The sequence below is a fragment of the Acipenser ruthenus genome, chromosome 48, assembly GCF_902713425.1.
Source record: "Acipenser ruthenus chromosome 48, fAciRut3.2 maternal haplotype, whole genome shotgun sequence".
In the NCBI taxonomy this organism is placed as follows: Eukaryota; Metazoa; Chordata; class Actinopteri; order Acipenseriformes; family Acipenseridae; genus Acipenser; species Acipenser ruthenus.
Window position 1 is genome coordinate 1244436 of NC_081236.1, and position 20791 is coordinate 1265226.

Consider the following 20791-nt stretch of genomic DNA (forward strand, 5'->3'; position numbering starts at 1 on the left):
TGCTGGATTTTATTTTGTTAGCGCTATGAGGATGGCGCCGCTGTAGTTTTGGATTTGACCTGTGCTGTTCTGCTCCAGGATATTTCCTATGACGACTCGATGATGGAGTTCAACCCTGAAGCCCGGAATGGCGTCGCCATGGAAGGCTACCTGTACAAACGAGCCAGCAACGCCTTCAAAACCTGGAGCAGGTCAGTACCGGAGAGAGGGGGAGATTTCATCACAAAATCCCTTCGATGGCCCGTGCCGAGATTATTAACGGTGTGACGATACCCGCTTTGTTTCCGAGTAATTGAGTATTAAAATAACCCAAAACACACCTATTTGGGGCAGCAGTGCGGAGTAGTGGTTAGGGCTCTGGACTCTTGACCGGAGGGTCGTGGGTTCAATCCCAGGTGGGGGGGACACTGCTGTTGTACCCTTGAGCAAGGTACTTTACCTAGATTGCTCCAGTAAAAACCCAACTGTATAAATTGTATGTAAAAATAATGTGATATCTTGTAACAATTGTAAGTCGCCCTGGATAAGGGCGTCTGCTAAGAAATACATAATAATAATAATAGATTTATTAGCAGGCGGACTTCAAAACAACAGCTGTCCTTCCCTCACCTTTACAATCGAGTGCCACTCCCATGGCAGCTTCTGCATTGAGTCGATGGGAAACGCTTCTCGTCTGGGGGGGCTGGCACTTTTACCTGACCCCCCCCTTCCTCGAGAACATTTTGGTCAATTATTATTATTATTATTATTATTATTATTATTATTTATTTCTTGTAAGACGCCCTTATCCAGGGCGACTTACAATTGTTACAAGGTATCACATTATTTTTACATACAATTCCCCATTTATACAGTTGGGTTTTTACTGGAGCAATCTAGGTAAAGTACCTTGCTCAAGGGTACAGCAGCAGTGTCCCCCACCTGGGATTGAACCCACAACCCTCCGGTCAAGAGTCCAGAGCCCTAACCACTAGGGGACTCCTAATAACTATTAATCTGACCTGAATTATGAACACCATTTCGAATCTATAAAAGAAAACTACAACACTGGTTAATTTAAGTCTGTTACATGTGTCTCAATACATAGATGGAAAGCAGGTAGAAATTGACTCTGTAGTTCTGTAGGAGAGGAGACTCTGTGAGATCGGAAGTTGGAAATGTTATCGCCTTTCTATAGGGGTGAAACGTGCATGAGAAGTTAGCAGTTCAGCTTGGATCATTTATTTTCTCTGTCTTCTCTTTCCTAGACGCTGGTTTTCCATCCAAAACAACCAGCTGGTTTACCAGAAGAAACTCAAGGTGATTTTTTTTAAGAGCTGGGGGGGGGGAAGGGGGACCCTATTCTGTGTAACACAGGAAGGAAGTGGAATTTCAAATGATTGTAGCCAACATCCCCTAAATCTTACCTGTCCTGCTATAAAAAAAAAAGGCCAACAAGATGCTCGGATATATAGTGAAAAGTGTTGAATTTAAATCAAGGGAAGTAATGTTAAAACTTTACAGTAGGACCTCATCTAGAATATTATGTTCAGTTCTGGTCACCTTGTTACAAAAAGGATATTGCTGCTCTAGAAAGAGTGCAAAGAAGATGGACCAGAATTATCCCGGGTTTAATTATAATTTATTAGTAATTTAGCAGATGCTTTTATACAAAGCGACTTACAGAGACTAGGGGGTGAACTCTGCATCATCAACTGCTGCTGCTGCTGCTGCTGCTGCTGCAGAGTCACTTCCAATGGGACCTCGTTTGTTTGACGTCTCATCCGAAGGACAGAGCACAAGGAGGTGCAGTGACTTGCTCAGGGTCACACACACACAGGGAGTCAGTGGCTGAGCCGGGATTTGAACCTCCTGGTATCGAGCCCCCTTTCTCTAACCACTGGACCCCCGAGCCTGAATCTGTCCCTAGAACCTGATCTCCTGAGTGTCTTGTGCGAGGCGTTGCTCATGGTGTGTGTGTGTGTGTGTGTGCTTGCAGGACGCAGTGACGGTGGTTGTGGAAGATGTCCGGCTCTGTACAGTGAAGCAATGCCCAGACAACGAGCGGCGCTTCTGCTTTGAGGTCGTGTCGCCTTCCAAGTGAGTAGAAACTGGTCGTGCACTTTTGCACCCCCTTGTGGCCATCCAGAGAACCGCAAATTATATTTAACTTCAGTAAACTGGCTTCAAATTTCTTTCAAGGGTAGCTTCAAAAATTAACTGCATCTTGATGCGTGGTTCTTATTGCATATTAAAAAAAATAATAATAATCCGAAGTTGCTCTATAGTGAATATGTTGTGTGGATAGTGATGTCTCTTGTGTCGCTGTGTTTCAGGAGCTCTCTCTCTCGTATCGCTGTGTTTCAGGAGCTCTCTCTTGCGTCGCTGTGTTTCAGGAGCTCTCTCTCGTGTCGCTGTGTTTCAGGAGCTCTCTCTCTCTCGTGTCGCTGTGTTTCAGGAGCTCTCTCTCTCTTGTGTCGCTGTGTTTCAGGAGCTCTCTCTCTCTTGTGTCGCTGTGTTTCAGGAGCTCTCTCTCTCGTGTCACTGTGTTTCAGGAGCTCTCTCTCTCTCGTGTCGCTGTGTTTCAGGAGCTCTCTCTCTCTCGTGTCGCTGTGTTTCAGGAGCTCTCTCTCTCTTGTGTCGCTATGTTTCAGGAGCTCTCTCTCTTGTGTCGCTGTGTTTCAGGAGCTCTCTCTCTCTTGTGTCGCTGTGTTTCAGGAGCTCTCTCTCTTGTGTCACTGTGTTTCAGGAGCTCTCTCTCTTGTGTCGCTGTGTTTCAGGAGCTCTCTCTTGTGTCGCTGTGTTTCAGGAGCTCTCTCTCTTGTGTCGCTGTGTTTCAGGAGCTCGCTCTCGTGTCGCTGTGTTTCAGGAGCTCTCTCTCTCTTGTGTCGCTGTGTTTCAGGAGCTCTCTCTCTTGTATCGCTGTGTTTCAGGAGCTCGCTCTCGTGTCGCTGTGTTTCAGGAGCTCTCTCTTGTGTCGCTGTGTTTCAGGAGCTCTCTCTCTTGTGTCGCTGTGTTTCAGGAGCTCGCTCTCGTGTCGCTGTGTTTCAGGAGCTCTCTCTCTCTTGTATCGCTGTGTTTCAGGAGCTCTCTCTCTTGTGTCGCTGTGTTTCAGGAGCTCTCTCTTGTGTCGCTGTGTTTCAGGAGCTCTCTCTCTTGTGTCGCTGTGTTTCAGGAGCTCGCTCTCGTGTCGCTGTGTTTCAGGAGCTCTCTCTCTCTTGTGTCGCTGTGTTTCAGGAGCTCTCTCTCTTGTGTCGCTGTGTTTCAGGAGCTCTCTCTTGTGTCGCTGTGTTTCAGGAGCTCTCTCTCTTGTGTCACTATGTTTCAGGAGCTCTCTCTCTCTTGTGTCGCTGTGTTTCAGGAGCTCTCTCTCTCTTGTGTCGCTGTGTTTCAGGAGCTCTCTCTCTTGTATCGCTGTGTTTCAGGAGCTCTCTCTCTTGTATCGCTGTGTTTCAGGAGCTCTCTCTCTTGTATCGCTGTGTTTCAGGAGCTCTCTCTCTTGTATCGCTGTGTTTCAGGAGCTCTCTCTCTTGTATCGCTGTGTTTCAGGAGCTCTCTCTCTCGTGTCGCTGTGTTTCAGGAGCTCTCTCTCTCGTGTCGCTGTGTTTCAGGAGCTCTCTCTCTCTTGTGTCGCTGTGTTTCAGGAGCTCTCTCTCTTGTGTCGCTGTGTTTCAGGAGCTCTCTCTCTTGTGTCGCTGTGTTTCAGGAGCTCTCTCTCTCTTGTGTCGCTGTGTTTCAGGAGCTCTCTCTCTTGTGTCACTGTGTTTCAGGAGCTCTCTCTCTTGTGTCGCTGTGTTTCAGGAGCTCTCTCTTGTGTCGCTGTGTTTCAGGAGCTCTCTCTCTTGTGTCGCTGTGTTTCAGGAGCTCGCTCTCGTGTCGCTGTGTTTCAGGAGCTCTCTCTCTCTTGTGTCGCTGTGTTTCAGGAGCTCTCTCTCTTGTATCGCTGTGTTTCAGGAGCTCTCTCTCTTGTATCGCTGTGTTTCAGGAGCTCTCTCTCTTGTATCGCTGTGTTTCAGGAGCTCTCTCGTGTCGCTGTGTTTCAGGAGCTCTCTCTCTCTTGTGTCGCTGTGTTTCAGGAGCTCTCTCTCTTGTGTCGCTGTGTTTCAGGAGCTCTCTCTCTTGTATCGCTGTGTTTCAGGAGCTCTCTCTCTTGTATCGCTGTGTTTCAGGAGCTCTCTCTCTTGTATCGCTGTGTTTCAGGAGCTCTCTCTCTCGTGTCGCTGTGTTTCAGGAGCTCTCTCTCTTGTATCGCTGTGTTTCAGGAGCTCTCTCTCTTGTATCGCTGTGTTTCAGGAGCTCTCTCTCTCGTGTCGCTGTGTTTCAGGAGCTCTCTCTCTCTTGTGTCGCTGTGTTTCAGGAGCTCTCTCTTGTATTGCTGTGTTTCAGGAGCTCTCTCTCTCTTGTGTCGCTGTGTTTCAGGAGCTCTCTCTCTCTTGTGTCGCTGTGTTTCAGGAGCTCTCTCTCTTGTATCGCTGTGTTTCAGGAGCTCTCTCTCTTGTGTCGCTGTGTTTCAGGAGCTCTCTCTCTCTTGTGTCGCTGTGTTTCAGGAGCTCTCTCTCTTGTGTCGCTGTGTTTCAGGAGCTCTCTCTCTCTTGTGTCGCTGTGTTTCAGGAGCTCTCTCTCTCTTGTGTCGCTATGTTTCAGGAGCTCTCTCTCTTGTATCGCTGTGTTTCAGGAGCTCTCTCTCTTGTATCGCTGTGTTTCAGGAGCTCTCTCTCTCGTGTCGCTGTGTTTCAGGAGCTCTCTCTCTCTTGTGTCGCTGTGTTTCAGGAGCTCTCTCTCTTGTATCGCTGTGTTTCAGGAGCTCTCTCTTGTGTCGCTGTGTTTCAGGAGCTCTCTCTCTCTTGTGTCGCTGTGTTTCAGGAGCTCTCTCTCTTGTGTCGCTGTGTTTCAGGAGCTCTCTCTCTCTTGTGTCGCTGTGTTTCAGGAGCTCTCTCTCTCTCTCTTGTGTCGCTGTGTTTCAGGAGCTCTCTTGTGTCGCTGTGTTTCAGGAGCTCTCTCTCTTGCGTCGCTGTGTTTCAGGAGCTCTCTCTCTCTTGTGTCGCTGTGTTTCAGGAGCTCTCTCTCTCTTGTGTCGCTGTGTTTCAGGAGCTCTCTCTCTCTCGTGTCGCTGTGTTTCAGGAGCTCTCTCTCTCTTGTGTCGCTGTGTTTCAGGAGCTCTCTCTCTCGTGTCGCTGTGTTTCAGGAGCTCTCTCTCTCTTGTGTCGCTGTGTTTCAGGAGCTCTCTCTCTCTTGTGTCGCTGTGTTTCAGGAGCTCTCTCTCTTGTATCGCTGTGTTTCAGGAGCTCTCTCTCTCTTGTGTCGCTGTGTTTCAGGAGCTCTCTCTCTTGTATCGCTGTGTTTCAGGAGCTCTCTCTCTTGTATCGCTGTGTTTCAGGAGCTCTCTCTTGTGTCGCTGTGTTTCAGGAGCTCTCTCTCTCTTGTGTCGCTGCGTTTCAGGAGCTCTCTCTCTCTCGTGTCACTGTGTTTCAGGAGCTCTCTCTCTCTCGTGTCGCTGTGTTTCAGGAGCTCTCTCTCTTGTGTCGCTGTGTTTCAGGAGCTCTCTCTCTCGTGTCGCTGTGTTTCAGGAGCTCTCTCTCTCTCTCTTGTGTCGCTGTGTTTCAGGAGCTCTCTCTCTTGTGTCGCTGTGTTTCAGGAGCTCTCTCTCTTGTATCGCTGTGTTTCAGGAGCTCTCTCTCTTGTATCGCTGTGTTTCAGGAGCTCTCTCTCTCTCTTGTATCGCTGTGTTTCAGGAGCTCTCTCTCGTGTCGCTGTGTTTCAGGAGCTCTCTCTCTCTTGTGTCGCTGTGTTTCAGGAGCTCTCTCTCTTGTGTCGCTGTGTTTCAGGAGCACTCTCTCTCGTGTCGCTGTGTTTCAGGAGCTCTCTCTCTCTTGTGTCGCTGTGTTTCAGGAGCTCTCTCTCTCTCTCTCGTGTCGCTGTGTTTCAGGAGCTCTCTCTTGTGTCGCTGTGTTTCAGGAGCTCTCTCTCTCTTGTGTCACTGTGTTTCAGGAGCTCTCTCTCTCTTGTGTCGCTGTGTTTCAGGAGCTCTCTCTCTCTCTCTCGTGTCGCTGTGTTTCAGGAGCTCTCTCTTGTGTCGCTGTGTTTCAGGAGCTCTCTCTCTCTTGTGTCACTGTGTTTCAGGAGCTCTCTCTCTCTTGTGTCACTGTGTTTCAGGAGCTCTCTCTTGTGTCGCTGTGTTTCAGGAGCTCTCTCTCTCTCGTGTCGCTGTGTTTCAGGAGCTCTCTCTCTCTTGTGTCGCTGTGTTTCAGGAGCTGTCTCTTGCAGGCTGACTCAGAGAGGCAGCAGCAGGCCTGGGTCCTGGCGGTTCAGAACAGCATCGCTACGGCCTTCCAAGAACACAGAGAGGACAGCCCAGGATCGGTGAGCTGAGCTTTAAAACGACGAGGCACCATGGAGGGCTCCGTCACGTGAGAAATACCCTGGGGATGCCAGGGGGAGCGTCGCATTGGCACTGGAGCTTCCACGGGTCAGGGAGGCAAAACTCAGACTGTTTCTCCTCCTCATCGTGCTGCAGCGAACCCTACCGGCCAGGCGTCCCGTGAGCTCAGAGCGGACACCTGCAGGGCTGGCAGGTCGCTGACGTCCGCTCTCGAGCTCCTGGGTGTGGAAGAGGAAGCTGGCTCGGGTGTGGGATCGGAGGCTGCTGAACCCTCGGGTCTCCTGAGCAGCTGTGTGGGGGGAATCTCTGCAGGGAGGGGAGGGAGGGGGGGATAATTTGGTGTGCAAAATTTTAGAATTGTATTTATTTCATAGAATGTGTTTTGTTTACAGCATTAAATTCCTTTACAGTCCTTTATGTATTAAAACGGATACAAATAGCCGTTGTTGCAGAACATTGTCCCTGCATTGTCATTTTACTGCCCTCTGCTGGCTGTGGCGGTGAACTGCAGGCTGGCCAGCATGTGTTTGTCTGACGGCTTTTTTTTTTTTTTTGATTGACAGCGTCTGGAGCGCACAGCCTCGGTTTCAGGAGGGGGCGGAGCCGGGATGGATTTCCCCAGCCAGAGTCGGGAGAACGTCGACAAGCAGGCGCTGGAGCAGGTGCAGCGTATCCGCGGCAACGACCAGTGCTGTGACTGTGGGGAGCCCAACCCAGACTGGGCAAGCATTAACCTGGGAATCACACTCTGTATCGTCTGCTCTGGGATACACAGGTACTGAAGACACCGCGAGTCACACTTAGAGTCGAGCTAACAAATTAAAACAGGTCTGTCTTCCATTCCTTATATCCCAGCAGTGTGCAGATTTATCAACGCACCCCACTGCTTCTGGAGTTTTTATTTATTTCTGTGTCTGAGATCAGACCGCTGGAACTGGAAATGAAAAAGGAAGCCACAAATGATAAAATGCAAGAGACTTTATAGAAGTTGTTTATCTAATTAAAGCACAGAGCGGTCTCACGTTTTCACACACGAGTGCCTGTTGTTTCTACTGATTACTGAGCGGAAACTGAGATTCTCACACCCACATCTGAAAGTAAAACTTTTCATTTTTAAAATGAGTTATCTGGTACTGTGCTTTGGTTAAAGAAATCTGTTTGCAAGCCATGCTTTCAGGCAGCGTTGCACTTCCTCCCGTCGCCTGGAAGGTGAAATTAGCCCCACCCCGTTTAACCAATCAGCTGCTTCCCCTTTTGACTGACATGCTTTCAGCCAGTAACGTGACCCAGGAAGTGCCAACAGATAACCCCCGAGGATACTGCTAAGAAACTGAGAGCTTCCTTCAACCTAGAACAAGATAGTCATGTTTTAAAATGAAAATCCGCATTTGTAATAGCATGTGTTTCTTTCAAAGCTGCACATTTTTCAACCTGTGTAGCGAACGAACTGCAAAACTGGTCAGGTTTTGAAGACGATAAGTCTGTCATATCCTCTTTCTGATTCTGTCTGTGTCTCTCTCTCTCTCTCTCTCTCTCTCTCTCTCTCTCTCTCTCTCTCTCTCTCTCTCTCTCTCTCTCTCAAGTCTGCCAGGAAGCTTCCCAGGTACGGTGTGCAGCTATTAATTATTTCCCCACTGCTACACTAACCCGAACTGCTTGGTTCCATGTGTGATCATTTTTTTTTTTAATGAAAATGTACAGGGTAATATTGTCCTGTGTATCTAATAGCATATCTATGTAGTATTAATTTCTCACAAATGTATATATGGTTCAACCCAACCTGTCACAGAAACATGAATATGAATAGAATGCATGTTAAATGCAGTATACACTGCCTGGCCAGTTTATTAGGACCGGTCTACCGAAGTCAGCCGGGATTAAGGATGGAAATTAGGTTGATCATGTGATGTGACAACCTTGCAGCTCCTATATAAAGCTGTGGACGCAGCACAACTGCAAACAGTCTACCAGAAATGGGTTCAGATCTACAGCTCTGGAGAAAAGTGTTGCATCGCCTAGAATTTTAGGATTGAGATTTCAAAAAACAACAACTAATCATGTAATCAAAGAAACTACAAAATGATCTTGCAAAAAAGTCTACCGGAAGCCATAATAGCAGTACAGTAGTGTTTCATGTTAGATTTGGAAATGTCGCATTTCATTTCAGTTTTTCGTTAAGTATCTGGGCAAACTGCACAGCGGTGTGTAATTCGATATGTTAACGTTATCCAGCAGGTTTCATTGTGACTTCATGAAGCAACATTAGTTCACTCTATAGGGTGATACAAAACCTTATAGAAGGGAAAATACACTTCTTGAAATTTGAAATAATAATGAGTGAATGGATCTGGACACCTTCCAACACCTTGTGGACTCGAGACAGTGTCCGCTCAGACGGTGACCCGATATTAGGGGCCGTTCCTAATAAAGCGGCCAGGCAGCGCATCCTGTGGTTTGACTGACTCTGTTTTTGTTTGATTCACTGCAGGAGTCTCGGGGTTCATTTCTCCAAAGTGCGATCGCTGACCCTCGATTCCTGGGAGCCGGAACTGTTGAAGGTAACCCCCCTTTTCAGATTAGGAAGAAAGCTTCCCACAGGAACAGCAGAGCAAAGTGTAATACAGCACAGTGACAGCATTGTAAAGCACAGAGAGGTGTGGTAAATCATAGGGAAGCATTGTAAAGCACAGAGAGGTCTGGTAAAGCATAGGGAAGCACTGTAAAGCACAGAGAGGTCTGGTAAAGCATAGGGAAGCATTGTAAAGCACAGAGAGGTCTGGTAAAGCATAGGCAAGCATTGTAAAGCACAGAGAGGTATGGTAAAGCATAGGGAAGAATTGTAAAGCACAGAGAGGTCTGGTAAAGCATAGGGAAGCATTGTAAAGCACAGAGAGGGCTGGTAAAGCATAGGGAAGCATTGTAAAGCACAGAGAGGTGTGGTAAAGCATATGGAAGCATTGTAAAGCACAGAGAGGTGTGGTAAAGCATAGGGAAGCATTGCAAAACACAGAGAGGTCTGGTAAAGCATAGGGAAGCATTGTAAAGCACAGAGAGGTCTGGTAAAGCATAGGGAAGCATTGTAAAGCACTGAGAGGTATGGTAAAGCATAGGGAAGAATTGTAAAGCACAGAGAGGTCTGGTAAAGCATAGGGAAGCATTGTAAAGCACAGAGAGGGCTGGTAAAGCATAGGGAAGCATTGTAAAGCACAGAGAGGTGTGGTAAAGCATATGGAAGCATTGTAAAGCACAGAGAGGTGTGGTAAAGCATAGGGAAGCATTGCAAAACACAGAGAGGTCTGGTAAAGCATAGGGAAGCATTGTAAAGCACAGAGAGGTGTGGTAAAGCATAGGGAAGCATTGTAAAGCACAGAGAGGTCTGGTAAAGCATAGGGAAGCATTGTAAAGCACAGAGAGGTGTGGTAAAGCATAGGGAAGCATTGTAAAGCACAGAGAGGTGTGGTAAAGCATAGGGAAGCATTGTAAAGCACAGAAAGGTCTGGTAAAGCATAGGGAAGCATTGTAAAGCACAGAGAGGTGTGGTAAAGCATAGGGAAGCATTGTAAAACACAGAGAGGTGTGGTAAAGTATAGGGAAGCATTGTAAAACTGCAACATTATCAAGCAAATGAATTGATCCAAAGTGGCAGACCACTAGATGGCTTGTGTGTTATCTGATAACCTCTCTCTCCCTTTCTCTCTTTCTCTCCCTTTCTCTCCCTTTCTCTCCCTCCCTCTCTCTGTCTCTCAGTTAATGTGTGAGCTGGGAAACTCCACCATGAACAGTATCTATGAGGCCCGTATTGATGAGATGACCATCAAGAAACCTCATGCTGGGAGCCCCAGGTAGGAGCTCTGCACAGCGCCCTGGGCTTCAGGAACCAACTAGTGATGAAGGCACTGGAGCCCAAACGCTGGTCTGCTTGACTCAGTCTCTTCTAGTTTCAATAACACTGATGAAGGCACTGGAGCCCAAACGCTGGTCTGCTTGACTCAGTCTCTTCTAGTTTCAATAACACTGATGAAGGCACTGGAGCCCAAACGCTGGTCTGCTTGACTCAGCCTCTTCTAGTTTCAATAACACTGATGAAGGCACTAGAGCCCAAACGCTGGTCTGCTTGACTCAGTCTCTTCTAGTTTCAATAACACTGATGAAGGCACTAGAGCCCAAACGCTGGTCTGCTTGACTCAGTTTAGTTTCAATAACCCTGATGAAGGCACTAGAGCCCAAATGCTGGTCTGTTCTGGGTGTCTCTCCTCTCTCTGGTCCCGTGTTCACTCCTCTCTCTCTCTCTCTCTCTCTCTCTCTCTCTCTCTCTCTCTCTCTCTCTCTCTCTCTCTCTCTCTCTCTCTCTCTCTCTCTCTCTCTCTCTCTCTCTCTCTCTCTCTCTCTGCGTCTCTCAGGCAGGAGAAGGAGTCCTGGATCCGCTCCAAGTACGTCGAGAAGAAATTCATCCAGAAGCTTCCGGAGACGGGACGCCCTCTGCGCCGGTCCAGTGCCCGTCGGAACCGGGCCAACACCCAGGAGCGTCCCAGCGCCAGACCCCCCCTGAAACCCAAACCGGGCCGCGCCACCCTGCCCCGACTCGCAGGTACCACAAACAAACTCGCAATGAATTAGATTGAAAAAAAACTCCCAGAAGCACCACAGGCTGGCTGTCCAGACGCTTCTGAAGTGAAGATGCGGGTGATTTTGTAGATGTTGAATACAGACCCCCCCCCCCCCCCCCGTCTCGTTACACTCGGACCGCAGACACAGCGACCGCCTTGCTCTGATCTGGGGCTATAAAGCTGCGGGAGCAACACAATTACAAACAGTCTACTAATAGTGGAAAGGAAGGAAAGCCAAGAGAGACAGACCTGTAGATCTGAATCCTGATTGGTGTTTATATTCTTATTATTGATGTATTTGGCAGATGCCTTTATCCACAGGTGTTATAGGACAGCACAGGGTTACAATGCAAGCTTCATATTGAAACACAGTGTAGTTTACAGTCAGTGCAAATAATAACACTACTAGAATCCAATATGAACTAGGATGCTATGTATAATAATAACACTACTAGAATCCAATATGAACTAGGATGCTCTGTATAATAATAACACTACTAGAATCCAATATGAACTAGGATGCTCTGTATAATAATAACACTACTAGAATCCAATATGAACTAGGATGCTATGTATAATAACACTACTAGAATCCAATATGAACTAGGATGCTATGTATAATAATAACACTACTAGAATCCAATATGAACTAGGATGCTCTGTATAATAATAACACTACTAGAATCCAATATGAACTAGGATGCTATGTATAATAATAACACTACTAGAATCCAATATGAACTAGGATGCTGTGTATAATAATAACACTACTAGAATCCAATATGAACTAGGATGCTGTGTATAATAATAACACTACTAGAATCCAATATGAACTAGGATGCTCTGTATAATAATAACACTACTAGAATCCAATATGAACTAGGATGCAGATTGTTAGGATTACAGTGAGTTATATCTACAGTGACAGATTAGCAGTGCAATAGTGCAAGGATAGCGCAGCAGCTGAGGATCCAGTAACGTGGTGCTGAGGTCAGGCGAGTCCAGCGCGGTGCAGGAGGGGCGGATCAGGAGATCTACAAGTGCAGTCTGAACAGGGGGGTCTTGATCAGGCGACGGGAGGCAGCGAGAGAGAGCGGAAGGCGAGAACAGGGATAGGGCAGAGATAGGGAGCCAGTGGAGGGTGCGAAGCAGAGGCATGAGAGTAGCGAGGTTGGGAGCAAACGAAGCAGGGAGAGCAGCGACTGATCCAGTGTGTTCCTCTCAGGTTTACCCAGCAGTAGCCCGGCCAGCAGTCTGAGTTCAAGCCGCAGCAGTCTGGCTTCTAACAAAGGTAAGAGAATCTCCTGGGACCTCGGAGCGGATCGCCTCCCAGCCGCTCAAACGGGGCGAGACTTTTTAATTTGTATTTTTTATTTCTTAATTTTTTTTTTAATTTCAGTTGTGTTCATTTTTCGATTCTTTTAATTGTTCTATTTCTAAAAACAATTTTTTTTTTTTTTTACATTTTATAATTAAAAACCAATTTTTAAGTTGTTCTTATCAAATTCTGTGTTAATGGAATGGTTTAAGTGTGTGTCAGTGTGTGTGCGTGTGTGTCAGTGTGTGCGTGTGTGTGTGTGTGTGTGTCAGTGTGTGCGTGCGTGTGTGTGTGTCAGTGTGTGTGTGTGTGTCAGTGTGTGTGTGTGTCAGTGTGTGCGTGTGTGTGTCAGTGTGCGTGCATGTGTGTGTGTGTGTCAGTGTGTGCGTGCATGTGTGTGTGTGTCAGGGTGCGTGCGTGCGTGCGTGTGTGTGTGTGTCAGTGTGTGTGTCAGTGTGCGTTTGTGTGTGTGCGTGCGTGTGTGTGTCAGTGTCAGTGTGTGTGTAAGGGTGTGTGTGTGTGTGTGTGTGTGTGTGTGTGTGTGTGTGTGTCAGTGTCAGTGTGTGTGTCAGGGTGCGTGCGTGCGTGGGTGTGTGTGTGTGTGTGAACCGTTTTGGGATCCTTGCAATGAAAGGTGCTGTAGAAATGTGAGTCGTTTAGCAGACGCTTTTATCCAAAGCGACTTAGAGACTAGGGGGGTGAACTATGCATCATCAACAACTGCTGCTGCTGCAGAGTCTGCTACCAGCTAGTGGTCTTGGTCGACTGTCCTGTGGAGGGCGGTTCTGCTGGCACGGTGGTTTGCAGGCGCCTCTCAGCCTGTGTGTCTTGCAGACGGGGAGGAGGACCCGGTTGAAGACAGGGCGGACCGGGAGGATGATCTGAGCACGCTCCACCCCGGGGCTCTGCTCTTCCGAGCCGCGGCGCTGCAGAGCTTCCCCATGATGGCGGACGCGCTGGCGCACGGAGCCGACGTCAACTGGGTCAACGCCGCTGAGGAGAACCGCAGCCCGCTGATCCAGGCCGTGAGCGCGGTACGAGAGAGCCTTCCCCACTCCCCTCTCCCCTCATCGTTCCCCCTCCCTGAACCGCAGCCCCGCTGATCCAGGCCGTGAGCGCGGTACGAGAGAGCCTTCCCCACTCCCCTCTCCCCTCATCGTTCCCCCTCCCTGAACCGCAGCCCGCTGATCCAGGCCGTGAGCGCGGTACGAGAGAGCCTTCCCCACTCCCCTCTCCCCTCATCGTTCCCCCTCCCTGAACCGCAGCCCTGCTGATCCAGGCCGTGAGCGCGGTACGAGAGAGCCTTCCCCACTCCCCTCTCCCCTCATCGTTCCCCCTCCCTGAACCGCAGCCCTGCTGATCCAGACCGTGAGCGCGGTACGAGAGAGCCTTCCCCACTCCCCTCTCCCCTCATCGTTCCCCCTCCCTGAACCGCAGCCCTGCTGATCCAGGCCATGAGACCATACCATCCCCACTCGCCTCTCGCCACCTCTCACTCATTTTTCCTTTGTATAAGCTGTGCTGACATCTCTCTCTCTCTCTCTCTCTCTCCTCCTGTATCCCAGGATTCCCTGGTGGCCTGCGAGTTCCTGCTTCAGAACGGAGCAAACGTCAATCAAACCGATGCTCGGGGGCGGGGCCCCATCCACCACGCCACGACCCTGGGTCACACGGGGTGAGAATACACCCCCTTGCACTGAATACACGCCCCCTACACTGAGAATATACCCCCTGCACTGAATACACCTCCCTGCACTGAATACACCCCCTGCATTGAATACACCCCCTGCACTGAATACACCCCCTGCACTGAATACACCCCCTGCACTGAGAATACACCCCCCTGCACTGAGAATATACCCCCCCTGCACTGAATACACCCCCCTGCACTGAATACACCCCCCTGCACTGAATACACCGCAGGGAAGCTGTCTGCAGGGCTGGGGCTGCCAACGCTGGCCCTTCCACTCTTGGTCTTTGTTCCAACCCTGTCCTAAACTGTTCGATTGAACCATTCCAGAGCTTGGAGTAAGTAGTGATCTCATGTCAGCTGTTATGGGGAGTGCTGGGTGCTGAGCGGTGTGGTGTGTTGTGTTGTCGGCAGGCTGGTGTGTTTGTTCCTGAAGAGGGGAGCGGATCAGAGCGCCCGGGACGGGGATGGCAGAGACCCCCTCACCATCGCCATCGACAACGCCAACGCAGACATCGTCACACTGTGAGTGGAGCAGGGAGGAGGGAGGAGCCTGGTAGAGGAGGGAGGAGCCTGGTAGAGCAGGGAAGAGGGAGGAGCCTGGTGGAGGAGGGAGGAGCTTGGTAGAGCAGAGAAGAGGGAGGAGCCTGGTAGAACAGGGAGGAGCCTGGTAGAGCAGGGAGGAGCCTGGTAGAGCAGGGAAGAGGGAGGAGCCTGGTGGAGGAGGGAGCTTGGTAGAGCAGAGAAGAGGGAGGGCCTGGTAGAGGAGGGAGGAGCCTGGTAGAGCAGGGAGGAGCCTGGTAGAGCAGGGGAGAGGGAGGAGCCTGGTAGAGCAGGGAGGAGCCTGGTAGAGCAGGGAAGAGGGAGGAGCCCAAATGCATGATGTAGTCTCATAAGAGCCGGATGCCTTTTTTCAGCTATCTTCAGTGTCATGCAGGAAAAGATTCATAGTTATGAATGATATAGAAAATAGACCACGTGCTTCTCTCACATATACTAGGCTAATGAAAGCTAGCATGCTCCTGACTCCTCTCTCTCTGTCGCCCCCTTTAGACTACGCCTGGCCAAGATGAAGGAGGAAATGATGCGCGAGATGGAAGGGTCCTACGGCCAATCAGGTCAATGCGGGGAGCAGGAGGGGGGGCGGGGTCGCCGGAAGAGCCTGCAGGCTCGAATGAACCAGCTGGCAGGGTGGGCAACCGGGGGGGACACCGAATAGGGGGGGGTGGGGGGCGGAATACCCCACAGCAAACACTCAAACAGAACCACACTGCACTGATACTCAGGAGACCCGGGGTCAGTTAGAATTAGAATTACAGCAGCATTGTGTGATGAAATTGTAAATTACAATACAGTGCTGCTTGGGTCAGCTACAATTCTAGTTACAATGATGCTACAGTAATTATAATTAAAACGACAATGACACTAACAAGTTAAATACACAACTACACACATTAACATGTTAACAAAATGAAAAAACTATATATATATTTATACCAGTATACTGGGTGAATAAAAACACTACCTGTATTCAAAATTGTACATAATAACACAATGTATATTCATCAGTTTCTCTGGGTGACTAGAAAACACTGCTCTGTATTTAACCAGTTAAACTGAAAAGGTTCAATAAATGAACCTGCTTATCTGTGTTTTAAAGATCCCTATTCTGTGTTTAAACCCATCGAATCTGTAAATCTGTGTTTTAAAGATCCCTATTCTGTGTTTGCCAGTAAGTGTGTTCCCTTTCTCAGGAGATGTATCAATGTGTGTCTGTTACTGCGTCGCTGCACTGAAGCCTTTGTGTTTTCAATATTGTCGCAATCTTCTCAACGTGATGACAAACAGAATCAAATGCTGTAAAACAAGAAAATACTGCGTTTGTTAAAACTCTGCAAAATGAATGTGCCGTGAAATACGTTATTCATATATAAAACAAGCGCCAACATGTATTGCAGCAAAAATGGACCTTTGAAGGTCGTCCGCGAAATTCAAATCCTGTTTTACAGTATGCAATAGTCATTAAAGTGTTCCAGAGCGCCCCCTGCAGCGTGTACAAGAAACGCATTGCTGTGTCCCGTGCTGTTGTCCAAACAAAATACTTTTGCCTTTTTTAGGACGTGTGATTTTTCAAAACGTTTCAAAAGAGTCGGCAATGCGTTTTCAAAACATCACGCCGCGATCCGGACCGGGACATCTCAAAGGGGAACAGGCTTGTTGTGAACATTGCAGGGGGTGTGGGACACTTTTTAGGGTTGTATTCAATCAAAACACACAGAGCCTGCTTTGTTCCCCTGTTGGCGATCCCAGATACGTTTCTGACTCTTCTGCGAATGCCTGCTGTTTCCAGATTTCTTTTACAGCGCTAATCAATCAGACAGCTATGGCCAGGATTCAATCAGAATTGCCTTTATATAGCTATAGCGGTGCCATAGCTTTCCAGCCTGTGTTAAGTTTGATTGAATGGCGCTTTAAAAAGCTGTGTTGATTGAATCCACCCTATAAATTTAATCTGGACTGGGGTGTAATACAGTTAGGGGTTCTTAATTTTTTTGGGGGGGGGTTAAACTGACACCCCGTTCTCAAAACCAGTTGATCAGGGCTGTATTTCTTTCTCAGTTATCACAGATTTCATAATTGCTGTGTAATATGCAGATCCCATTTCTGAAAGAATCGTGTAAATATACAGATTTTTTTTTTAGCATTTAAAAATAAATACAGCAAGCGTTTGTCTGTTTGACGCGCTGCCTGTCACGCTGCATTCAGGAACCTGGCAGCTGGTTTCGTTTTGCTTCCTTCCAGTAAATGATTGAACACACACTGCACGATTTCTTCAAAATGTTTTCAACTAAAAAGACACCAGCTGCATCAAAGACTGGCAATATTTCTGCTAAAGATGGCTCTGTATTGTGTTTGTTAATTCGATGCTGGTGAAAATCTTGAAATACATATTTTTAGACCATAAAATGCGGTGAAATAAGCCATCTTTTACAGTGAAAATAAAATACAGCTCTCTAATACAATCCTGTAGTGTTTTAAAATTCATAGTCACCCTGTGTTTTCTGAAGCCCAATTGAGAACCCCTCACTATAGCGCTTTCAGTCCGCGTGTCCTGTCGCGTGGCCCTGTGGTCTGTGAAGTGTTTCATCGCTCTGTCTCTCTGTCTCTCTCTCTCTCTCTCTCTCTCTGCTCCCCAGTCGTCCGGGGGAGCTGCAGTGTTTGCAAGCTTTGTGTTGTCACCAGCCTTCTGCATTCAAACAGGTAAAACCGTTCGGATTTTATGCATTTGAAAGTCTTGACGCTGTGCCGGCATTTTCTTTGTTTTTATGGAGCTACCTTTTACCCTGCACTTCCATATTCAGGCTTTAAAAACATGTTTTGAGATTTGAAAACCTACCTGGAGGAAATTGCCAGACGAAGAAGCAATCGCAGGAATACCTAGAGTAACGCTGCACTCAAAGTGATTACTGTGTGATTACGTTGTAGTTCCTTTGCAAAGACATGTGTGTTTACACATCGTTACTTAGGCATAGTTAAAACAAATTTGCACGATATAACCCGAACCCTTTTCGGATACAGTTTTGTACAAACGTTTATCATGCAAACAGATGTCTGCATTCAGTACATTGTAACTGCATAATCCCATTGTGGTGATATGTAAGCGCACGTGTGTTTACTAACTACTGTGTAAACACACAGTAATCTGAGACGCACCATGGAAAGTGGAATGATTATGTGGGCTCCAGGCACTTCTAAATAGTTTAAGGTACTCCCTTGTATATTCTATAGAGAAGAATGGATTTTCTAGTCTCCTTTAAGAATTGATACCCGTTTAGCCATTTGTGAATAATATTAAGATGTTTTATATTTTAGATATTTTATAGTTCAGTATAATATAAGTTTGGCAGGTATAGTTCCATACAGTACAGTTCAGTCTAGTACAGTCATTCGTTCCCAGAGCTGGAGAGACAGAGAGGAGCACAATTCTGTATGTTCCAGTCTAGTGCAGTTCAGTGCTGTGCTGTATCAGTTTTAATCCCTATAAAACCCCTTCTTTTCCTGCGTTACAGGAAATAGGATCCCAGCCTTCACATTAGTTTCCAAAGGGAACCACAGAACACAAGTGTGAAGCGCAGGTGGGGTCCTTTTAACTGTTACACAGGAAGGAAGTGAGCTGATCCAGGAAGTGTGTGTGTGTAACGCCCTTTCAATCCCGTTCTTGCGTTGCAGGTGATGAAACGTACCACGATATCTTCCGAGACTTCTCTCAGATGGCGTCCAATAACCCAGAGAAACTGAACCGCAGGAGTGACGACCTTAAGACCTCCACACTGTAGGGGGCGACGAAGTGCCCTGCCTGTCACTCGCTGCCTGCTATTGCTGGGGAGGTTGTCGTGGCGATTTTAGGTCACGGTCAGCCTGGTAAACATTAGGAGGGGAGACTCTGAAACCGTGAAATGCTGCCATTGTTTTTCACAATATATATATATATATATATTTTTTTATTTTTTATTTTACTTCAGGGCTTAAAGACTTGTGTCTCTTGGTTTCAGGTAAAATAAATTATCTAAAGCAAAACATTTATGGTTGACTAATAAAGACCTACGAAGTGTTTTAACATCTTCAGTAAATTTGTAATGTGATTTGTTGCTACCTGGTTGTAAACAAACTTTGCATTGGAAATGTGTCAATGTGGAATTGGTATAAAAAACCTGCCATTTAAAATGTCTGTTCGTTAGGTCGTTAATTAGTGTGTACGTTAAAACCGCACTTTAGCCATCTCAGTAAAAGACCACCTCTGCTTTTACCAACTGTTTTTACCTATTTGTTTGCCTGCAATACACTAGCTGTGCACTAGGTGGTGCTGGCGTGCATTAGTATAAATACCCTTTGACTGCCTACATTATGTCAACTGAGGTTTTAGTTCCCCATTGCTTTATATGGGGAAACACCGACATCCTCATAGGAGGTCACCATGCATTTGCGTGCTAGTCTTCCATTTTATATTTCTCTCTCTCTCTCTCTCTCTCTCTATAACTAACCTGTTGGGGTCCAAGCCTTCTCAGTATTCATTGCGATAGGGACCACTCTGATTTGCAAGCACCATAAATAGGCAAAGGGAAAACAAACAGAATGTAATTGGAAACCGTTTGCTCGTTAATATAGCAAATTATGAATTTGTCGTTTTTGATTCAAATGCTGATTCAACATTTTCTAATGCAAATACGGAAGGAACAATCACTTTACCAGACTGAGCCAATTCCCTTCAAATTACACTTTTTAAAATCCTTTCAGCTGCAGTTACACCTTTTGACCAAGTGGTGGCACTGTGTGCTAAGGTAACATCGATCAAATACAGCAGTTTACAACAAAGCAAAAAAAAAAACAATGTTATTTTGCATCCCTAGTTGTTAAAAGTGTAAAATAATATATGACGTTGTATGAGTTTGTGCCTGTGTTTTAATAGCGTTGTCAGTGTCACTGTGTCCCTTGTTCAAAAGATCAGTAATACTGCTTGATCCCCAGAACAGAGTCAGAAATCAAGGCTTTAAAATCCATTCTCTTACTGCTTATTAGCTTTATTAATATTATTACTGGTACCCCTTTTAAAGGAGCGCTGACCATCTTTAAAATCCATTCTCTCATCACATATTAGCTTAATTAACACTCGCTGGCCCATAAGTCCATCTACCTGCTGCACACATTTGTGCATTATCTGCATATTAAGCTTTTAAAAAAAGCTGATTTTCAGATCAGCACTGCAGATTACCCAGGAGTTGCTGTTGTTTCCTGGTAGCTGGGCACTTCCTGTGCTGTAGGTACAGTCTCTCAAGTTCAGAGATCTGTTGGGGGTCAGGCAATGTCACTGGTTGATGGTTTTTATAAAGATGAGGATATCATGAAACCACTCTAGGATCGGCCGTTTTGGCTCTAGCTCCTGTATTTCGTTCACAATGCTGTCTCCATGTGTGAGCCAAAATGGCGGCAGTTGCCGAGCCTGGTCTGCTGTAAAATTTCAGTTAATTTCAGGCCTGCTGTGAGACAGCTGTATAGATTCTGTGTCTATTTGTGTTTTAATTGATTTGCTGTTTTTATTTTTTTCTTTCTGCATCATAAAAAGATTTTTAAATAAACTAATTAAATATTTTTCTTGTAGTCTGTGTAGCTCTTGTCTGTTTGCAATAAAAAAAGCAGAATTTCAGGAACAATTATTAGCTGCAAAACATGTGGGTGTGTAGAGAAAAGACATTCCGGAATAATTATTATTGTCAAACTTCTCACTGTGGGTGACGCTAGCATTTCTTTTGGTGGCTGTAGTGTGGAATAGTGGTTAGGGCTCTGGACTCTTGACCGGAGGGTCGTGGGTTCAATCCCAGGTGGGGGGACACTGCTGCTGTACCCTTGAGCAAGGTACTTTACCTAGATTGCTCCAGTAAAAACCCAACTGTATAAATGAGGAATTGTATGTAAAAATAATGTGATATCTTGTAACAATTGTAAGTCGCCCTGGATAAGGGCGTCTGCTAAGAAATAAATAATAATAATAATAATAATAATAATAATAATAATAATAATAAAATAGAATTTGCTTTTTGCAAAGAATGACACACACACGCTTTATCTACAAATAAGAATATTAAATATTGAAATAGACAAATGTTACAAATCGCTGTTTTCAAAAGAAATATATATATTTTTTTCTCATTAAAATCCCCATTGCATTTCAATATATAAAAGGATAAAATAAGACTTGACTAACTAGTCCCTGGCTGGGTTTCAATCCTGTAATCTGTGCCAGCAGCACCAAACACCTAACA

General features: G+C 46.6%; 1 protein-coding gene across 3 annotated transcripts in view; it reads left to right on the forward strand.

Moving 5' to 3' along the window:
- The window catches only part of LOC117404599 (arf-GAP with coiled-coil, ANK repeat and PH domain-containing protein 1), a 34811-nt gene extending 14691 nt beyond the window's left edge, over positions 1-20120 (forward strand). For 2 of the 3 annotated variants that reach the window (XM_059014450.1, XM_059014449.1), the window contains 14 exons: positions 79-191; positions 1248-1299; positions 1979-2079; positions 6228-6339; positions 6922-7133; positions 8847-8916; positions 10106-10200; positions 10759-10946; positions 12191-12256; positions 13118-13317; positions 13849-13958; positions 14388-14498; positions 15027-15091; positions 18204-20120. In XM_059014450.1, coding sequence (XP_058870433.1) covers positions 79-191; positions 1248-1299; positions 1979-2079; positions 6228-6339; positions 6922-7133; positions 8847-8916; positions 10106-10200; positions 10759-10946; positions 12191-12256; positions 13118-13317; positions 13849-13958; positions 14388-14498; positions 15027-15091; positions 18204-18310 — 1602 coding nt within the window. In that variant the 3' untranslated portion in view covers positions 18311-20120. Of the gene's footprint in view, positions 1-78; positions 192-1247; positions 1300-1978; positions 2080-6227; positions 6340-6921; positions 7134-8846; positions 8917-10105; positions 10201-10758; positions 10947-12190; positions 12257-13117; positions 13318-13848; positions 13959-14387; positions 14499-15026; positions 15092-17170; positions 17235-18203 lie in introns of all 3 variants that reach the window. The other variant, XM_059014451.1, reaches the window with a different exon arrangement.
- The last annotated feature ends 671 nt before the right edge of the window (positions 20121-20791 follow it).